The sequence below is a fragment of the Erigeron canadensis genome, chromosome 1 (assembly GCF_010389155.1).
Source record: "Erigeron canadensis isolate Cc75 chromosome 1, C_canadensis_v1, whole genome shotgun sequence".
Taxonomy (NCBI): Eukaryota; Viridiplantae; Streptophyta; class Magnoliopsida; order Asterales; family Asteraceae; genus Erigeron; species Erigeron canadensis.
In genome coordinates, this window is record NC_057761.1 from 51,851,916 (window position 1) to 51,859,954 (window position 8,039).

The 8,039-nt window shown below is 31.0% G+C and overlaps 1 protein-coding gene across 1 annotated transcript; it reads left to right on the forward strand.

The window, feature by feature from the left end:
* Window positions 1-2,666: 2,666 nt before the first annotated feature.
* Window positions 2,667-6,247, forward strand: LOC122610566. Its single transcript, XM_043783548.1, has 3 exons — window positions 2,667-3,143; window positions 4,875-5,240; window positions 5,759-6,247. Exons 1-3 carry the CDS (start codon window positions 2,759-2,761, stop codon window positions 6,148-6,150), a joined length of 1,143 nt encoding a protein of 380 aa, XP_043639483.1. The 5' UTR covers window positions 2,667-2,758; the 3' UTR covers window positions 6,151-6,247.
* Window positions 6,248-8,039: the final 1,792 nt, after the last annotated feature.

An 8,039-nucleotide genomic window follows, 5' to 3' on the forward strand; every position in this document is an offset into this window, starting at 1 on the left:
ATGTTGTTAAGCTGAGTTAATCTCTTTGTTTTGTACTTTCGACTCATACAATGCATTTTGATTGATGAATAGGATAGTAAGATAACTTGGCGATATGATCTTGCAAATGATCTTACATCTCTAGTTTTGTCTCCTGTAAATAGGCTCAATGGAAAGTATTGACACGACAAGGCTTGAGTTGCTGAAGTGTGAGTGTGTTGACGCAAAAAGACGAGATCTTTGAATGAAGCTTCAATATTAACAATCATTCCTTACTAATTGAGAAAATGATAATGTCGTTGGATCTGGTGATATTACAGGTTGTACGAGGAAAATTGATTCTCGATACGGAGTGTTGTAGATGTCTACACTTCTATACATAGGCACTAACACAAAGATACAGCTATGGATATTGGGAACAATCATGGCTGAGTTGATTTTTAAATATTGATAAACTAAAGTTCTAATATTGAATACTTCAACAAAATGTTTTCCACAAAGACATGAGTTTCAAAAGTTCAAAAAACTCGATGCTATAAGCCTATAACTAAGCTTGGTAGCTCGAAACCACTTGAGTCATTAAAGTTCAAGCTCTATTCATCAAGTATTTCAAGAGTCAGTTGTATGTTCAGGACCAGTTTTGAGATCGATAATAACTCGACTTGAAAACAATTAATGTTTTTTAATTCTTTAAGCATGCTATATATGTGTGCGTGTGTATCATACGTACTTTCTACATATAATTGGCATCCTATTCTTACATGTAACTTGTGGTGATACCGACAACCGCATTCAACAAGTCATGGTAGTTATCATTTATAGTTTATTTCCATGTTATTTTATTTTTGAAAGTTGTGTTTTTTAATCCGTTAATCAATCTACGGTGATCATGTATTTCGTGATATTCCAAATCATTCCATAAGTTGTACTATCTTTTTTTGTCCTCTATCATATTGCATTCTAGCTAAAAAAGAAGTAGAGCTTTGGTATAAATGATAATAATAATGTCGAAGAGCCAAAATTTATGCTGGATGAGTCTAGTCGTGCGAGTTAAGCCACCATTAAGCTATTAAATTAAACTTATAAAAGAAATTTAAATTCCATAAAACGTGTAAAGTTGTATTTAGATTTATATAATATTGTAAGTTGGTAATAAATTACTGTACATGAGATAAAACTATGGGAAATGTTAGGGCTGTATTTAACGTGCATAAAAAAACTTGTACCTTCCATATTAAAAGTCCGCCCTCTAATTTTCATTGTAAATATACAAACAATTTATGCACCTTAAACACAGCAAGAGCTGTATTTAGCAAACCCCTAAAACTATTGATCAAAGTGTTCATTTGTTGGTTTGTATTATTGTTATTAATTATCTATTAATTAGATACATATTATAGTGGTTCCTACCTATTTTGAATCTCAAAATTGCCACTAGAATATGTCACATTACTTTCTTTTACACCACTATCGACCATTGCTATTCGCCTATTCCCACGAGAAACCAGTAGTAGCTCAAGGGTAAAGAAAGTGAAGTAAAGACTTTAGGCCCCAAGTATCTGAAAGCCTCATATTTTTCTAGTTATGCATATGACTATTTAGTAATGAGAATTAGAGAACTTAAGTTTTATCAATTAGGTGATAGTTGTTTCGGATACAAATTTTTAAAAGCTCAACTTATATGAAAGATTAAATGAAATAACAATTCTATCGATTAGGAGTGATTTATTATTTTAAATTAATTAGTGTTTGAAATAAACTCAATTTAGAATATCAATAGTTTTGTTATTTAAAAAAGGCTCCAAGAATAAGAACTTGATTTAGGCCTCTGATTTGATCGAGCCGTCACGGCAAGAAACCACCAAAATTGCTAGTCTATAATAGCTACTCACAAAACATACATACTCGCAATCCAATTAAGTTTCACTATAGTTCATTCCGTATATTTTAAAACACTAGCTTGTATCTACGAACTTAATTAATCTACTATAGTATATACTAGTACACCATTGGCGCCATTCCATCAAAATCAAAGAATATAGTACATGCCATTGTAACATCAAAAACAACGGTCGAGATTTTGGCACGTAACTACGTAAGGCCTTATGAATAGTCGAGTCAAAGGACAACTACTTGTATTTATCCATTTTTCCCCCCAAACATTCATTTCTTTCTTTCTCATTATCTTATATCTTGTTATATATATATATATATATAGTGGTGGTACACTGGTACTATATATTTTGACATGATATAATAGTAATATTGTTTTAACTCCCCACCAAAAAATGTCATGAACTATTCGCAAACATTATGTTCGTTACCAGGCCTAGATACAAGTCTAAAAATTACTATCATTTAACTCCCCACCAAAAAATGTCATGAACTATTCTCAAACATTATGTTCGTTACCAGGCCTAGATACAAGTCTAAAAAGTAAAGACTAATATTCTTATAAAAATGTTGTACATGAGCATCTAATTACAAAGATAATTATTCAAATTTCAAACCGTAAAATCAAGTAGTTTGGTATGTAAAATGAAAGGTCCTTCCGAAGCCCAACAAACACAACAAAAAAGATAACCTTGGTCCTAATTTCAAATATTTGTAGCCGCACACATACAATCCAAAATTTCAAAAATATTCCAACAATCCAAAACATAATAAATAGTGGTGGTACACTGGTACTATGTATTTTTTGACATGATATATTACTATACTGAAAGTCTGAAACAAACATTTAAAACATATTCATCCTCATTTCAAAAGAACCCACCCAATGACTACATCACCCTACAACTCTACTACTCTCCAAAAAAATGACCAATCATCACAATCCTATTGGTGGAAATCAATTCAAGATTTAACATCTCTTGAAAAAACATCATCATTATCATCACCCATACTAAAAGTACTTAGAGAAATGGAGAGACTATGTATGATAAGTGAAATTGGAGTTGATGAGCTTAAACATAAGCTTATGGTGTATAAATCTGGTGATTTTTGGTTTCCAATTGGTGGGCTAAAAAAAGAAGACATGGATATATCACCGGTTATAACTGTTTTGCTGGTCGGGTTGTCAGGGTCGGGTAAAAGCTCGCTTGTTAATCTTATGTATAGTGTTCTTGGCAGAAGTGGACTCATTCCCTTTGCTCAAACTTCAAGTATGTTCTTCTTCATATATAACTTATCCATTCCATACTATATCTATCTTTTGAGTTTCTTTTGTTGTTATATATATACATCATTTTTGAACATATATATATATATTTTTGTTATTTTCTGTTTTCTAGCCGACATCCACAAGTTATTAACCGACTTACATTTTTTACGGTTTAATGACTTACTCTTTTACCTCCTTAATTTATTTTTCTAATACTGTAATTTTCTTTTCATCAAGGCAAGTAATCAAACATGTAGTGTTTTGGTTAGTTTAATTATTATCACACGTAATGAGCTCATTTTGCCCAAGTATTTGACATGCATTAATTAAGAAAATATAAAGACATTCCGTCGTTAAATTAAGTGATCTGTTTGACAAGTACTACATTTAAAAAAAGAGGTGATATTTGTACCATATATTTTGATAGTTTTATTATATTCATGCATTATCTATTTGTACAGTTTGCTATAAAACTTATACATCGTGGTAAATCTATCAAAACTTGTAGTACATTTATCATCTCTTTTTTAAAAAACTAGTAACAAATGAATATTACTAATTAATATAGGGTTTTTCGAGAGTCCTGTTTTCAGGCAAACCTGTAATGTATGAGTATGAGTACATAGAATGTCGTTAAAAAAATATATAATATCACCAATTGATAATAACGAGAACGGTACCTGTGCTTTGCGGTAGTGAGATGGTGGGTTGATAGGGCATAGAGCCCGCCTTTGGATTAAAAAGTTTGTCGAACGTATATCGAATGACATCTTTAATGAAAGAGAATGAAATTTTAAGAACACCCGTATAATTTTTATGATTTATCGATTATGGTTTTTGAAATAAAAGATTTTGAATGAATTAGAGGAATACAATGATCTATGGAGGAGAGAAAAAAAATGAATGGTTGAAATTTGAAGAGAGAGAGATGAATATAAAAGTTGAAAGTTGTGGCCTTGTGGGGCATTAATGTATGGTACGTTATCATGTGTTACATTGTTGATATTGAAAGGAGGGAAGAGAATATGTGGCTATCATGTATCTAAGCTTTGGTATAGAACTTCTCATGTGACACTTTTTTAAACCATAAAATTTATGGGGTCACGTGATTTATTTCTTTTACAACAAATATTAAAAAATTCATATGTGTGAGGTTTTACATCCAAACTTAGGTACATGATAGCCATGTATTCATTTTCCTCAATTGAAAGTTGAAAATTGAAACCTTATTTACTTTATAATATAGTATAAATATATATTGTTGAAATTAAAAATTGAAAAACCTTATTTACTTTATGATATAAAAGTAGTATAGATATAAATAGTCATATAGATATAAGATAGATTATTATTATTGTTATGTTAAACGAAGTAGTAACGAACAGTATATAACCGGATCTCAGTTCATGTAGTTACACCACAAGGCACACGTGTACATCTGTCGCAATTACTACTTGTAACTTTTTGTTTTGTTTTTACTTTTGGGTGTCGTTTAGAAAAGGTAAAACAAAAACAAAAAAACTATTGACTCATTCATTATATATAGATTTATAGATTATAAGGTCATGTTTCGACTAATTCTAATTTACTTTATTGTTTATTTAAAGCTTTAAAGACCATTAAGCCTGAACTTCTTAAATGTACGAGCAAATCAATCTAAGCTTACGTAATTGAATATGCAATAAGCTAGAAAAAAAAGGTAATATATTTTTGAAATGTACATTGATTGTAGATGAATCGTCGAGTCATCCAACAATGATTTTAGAAGAACATAACGTGTTACGATCACCACGAAACGGGTTTTGCATATACGATTCAAGGGGACTAGATTTGAATCAAATGGAAGAAGGTTTAATAGAGGTAACAAGGTGGATGAGTCAAGGAGTGTGTCACAATGAACGATGTCGTTTTGGTGAGGATGATGTGGACTTGATGAGTTTAAATTGTGCTTCGGATGGATTTGTGAGACGGAAAGTTAACTATGCGATGGTGGTGGTCGACTTGACCGATGTTTACAAGGCGTTTTTTTGTGGCGGGGATTTTAAGCCACTTGTGGCTGTTAAATCACTCTTTCATTGGCCCTCAATGAGGACATCAAGTAAGTCTAACTATATGTGCATTATTATTAGCTTCTATTATTGCAATGCATCAATATTCTTCAACACTTATTGGCTTATTGCAATGCCATCTTTATATTAATTTATTGAAGATTGGTGTGGAGGTATGGGAGGTTTTAAATTGGGATTTAAAACTTATATTGTAAGTTTTTTTTCATGAAAATTAATGATGTAAAACTTTATTGTCTTTCGAAAAAATTTGTATTTTTATATGGGGATGGTATATAAAGGCTGTTAGGTACTTAAGCTTAAGTGTGGAACAATCACATACTAATTTTTAATCCATAAAATTTATGGGGGCCAAACATTTATTCATTAAACAAAAAAATATTAAACAATTAGTATTTGAGGAATTTCACACCTAAGCTTAGATGCCAGACAGTTTTATATTCACTTTTCCTTTTTTATAATATATAAGTGAACAAGAATACATCATACAATTATGTGCTTCAGTAATTACTCATATATTGATTCACTTGTACCTATCAATGAATATCAGATGCAGACCCAATCTTAATCCTTACACATGGTGATAAGTTACAACCCATGGAAAGACTAAATGCTCGAATCAAAATATGTAGCTATCTAGGGGTACCTGTGACAACGGGTGCATACGATATTGTATCGCTCACAGAACAAGGCATACTCCCTGAAGAAAGTGACCCGGTCACCTATTTTGCTTTGACAGAGGCAATTTATCGGGTTCTATTACAATCAGATCGAATGCATCATCCTAAGAAGACATACAGAGATTGGATTGCAGATATTTTGTCACGAATCATGTGTTCACTTGCTTACTTCTTTGCCATGCTTTCTCATATCTTTCAAAAGTGGGGTGATAAACGAAAAATGGTCGAATTTGTTAAAATATTACCTAAAAAGACACGTTGATTGGTATTTACCCACCCCTTAGACAAATATGCATGTACTCATGTAGGACTAGGCTCATTTATATATAAATAATATAATATATTACTATTACTATTCATAAATAATAATTATTATAATTATTAATATTAATATTAATTTATTATGTAGTCATGATTTGTGTAAAAAACTCTAGTCATGTATCATTAGTTTTAGCAACCGAATATGATTAGCCTATTTGTAATTTGCATTTTATATCTATTTAAATATATATTTTTTTTCTAAAGGGTGAACTTATATACTATTAACATCCAAACAACTAATCATCGATCAATGGATTATTATATGGTGGAGTTTTTGGATTCAAATACTGGTGTGAGCAGTATCAAATTCAAAGGTTTAATTTGTAACTTTTTTTAAAGTGACATTATCAAGTTTAGGTAAAGTTTACAGTACGGATTATTTTTCCATTGTTTAATTAATGTTTTTAATTCAATATCTTGTTTCATTTTAATTTTGATGATGGATGTGGCTTTGATGCTCACAAAACTGTTGTGGTTATTAGGCCAATAAAATCATGCCATGTAGCACTGAAATAATTTGCCAACTTTTGTAAAAACAAAAAGCCAAATTTGATGGTGTAGCTGCGAAAAAAGCCAAATGGTGCCCAAACAAAAGAGAAAAAAATTTTAAAAAAAAATCAATCTTGTGTGCTAACTTTTGATGTCAATTCTTGACACAATCGGCCAAATATAACCAATTTAACTTGTCAATTCACTTTGCCAAGACACATACTATAAAAAGCCAATGGAAGCCAATGAAACATGTCGATAAAACTTGCTGACTGCATCATTGCCCCTTGATATCCAGTGATTATTAAACAAATTAATGTTGTAATATGGGAAATGTATGTGCAAGTTTAACACTTAATTCTATTGTTAAGGTTTCGTTCATGGAGATGAAATAATTAAGCAGCTCTCCCATCGTCTTCATTATGGTATATAAAAATCGCTATTTGTGTGTTTATATGTATTTGAAATTTTGAACTAAGAAACATAAGTTATGTTATTTACTTATGCTATAGACTAGTTATTAAGATTATCAATCTTGACCCAACCCTAAAAAATCAAGTTAGGGTTGTGAAATCTATACCTACAAACATGTTAACCCACTAACTTGATTTTTTTCAGGTTGGGTTCGGGTTGACCTTTTGGGTTAACAGGTTGACCTGCCAACCTGAAAATAATTTAAATTTATATAACATTTTTTTAATAGGTCGACCCACCAATCCATTTGACCGCCAACCCATGGCCCATTTGACCTAATATCTACCCACCAACCCACAACCCCTATAACCTGTAATCAATCCGTCAACCTACGAACTCATTTGACTCATCAACCCACCAACCCATTTGACATGCCATGCGAGTTTGAGTCTAAATTGGCATATAGATATATAGTTGGAATTGGGAAATTAATGGAAGTCTTACCTTTCCTTTTTTCGAGTAATGCGACTAAACTATGCTTTTAAGTTTTTATACGAAGTTTATGTGATATATAGTATTGGGGAAATGATACGTTAAAGTTGTAAAAGTTGCCTCTATTGCACTGTAATTTTAGCGCGAAGCCGTGAAGGCGATATAACTTTTAGACAGACATGTGAAATGAGAAATTTTGAGTTTAAAACTCATTTCGTGATGGGAAATATTATCTATACCTATATATAAAGGAAATAGCTCATTTTATTTATGGTAATATTGAAAATTACTCTATGCAATATTACTAAAATACCCTTATTCTTTCTTTAAATCAACTTCTTCTTTTTTCACTATTAGTTATTTTTCCATTAATATACCTAAAATACTCATAATGAAATAAATTACACCACTAATCCCTCAATTCTTTAAATAATT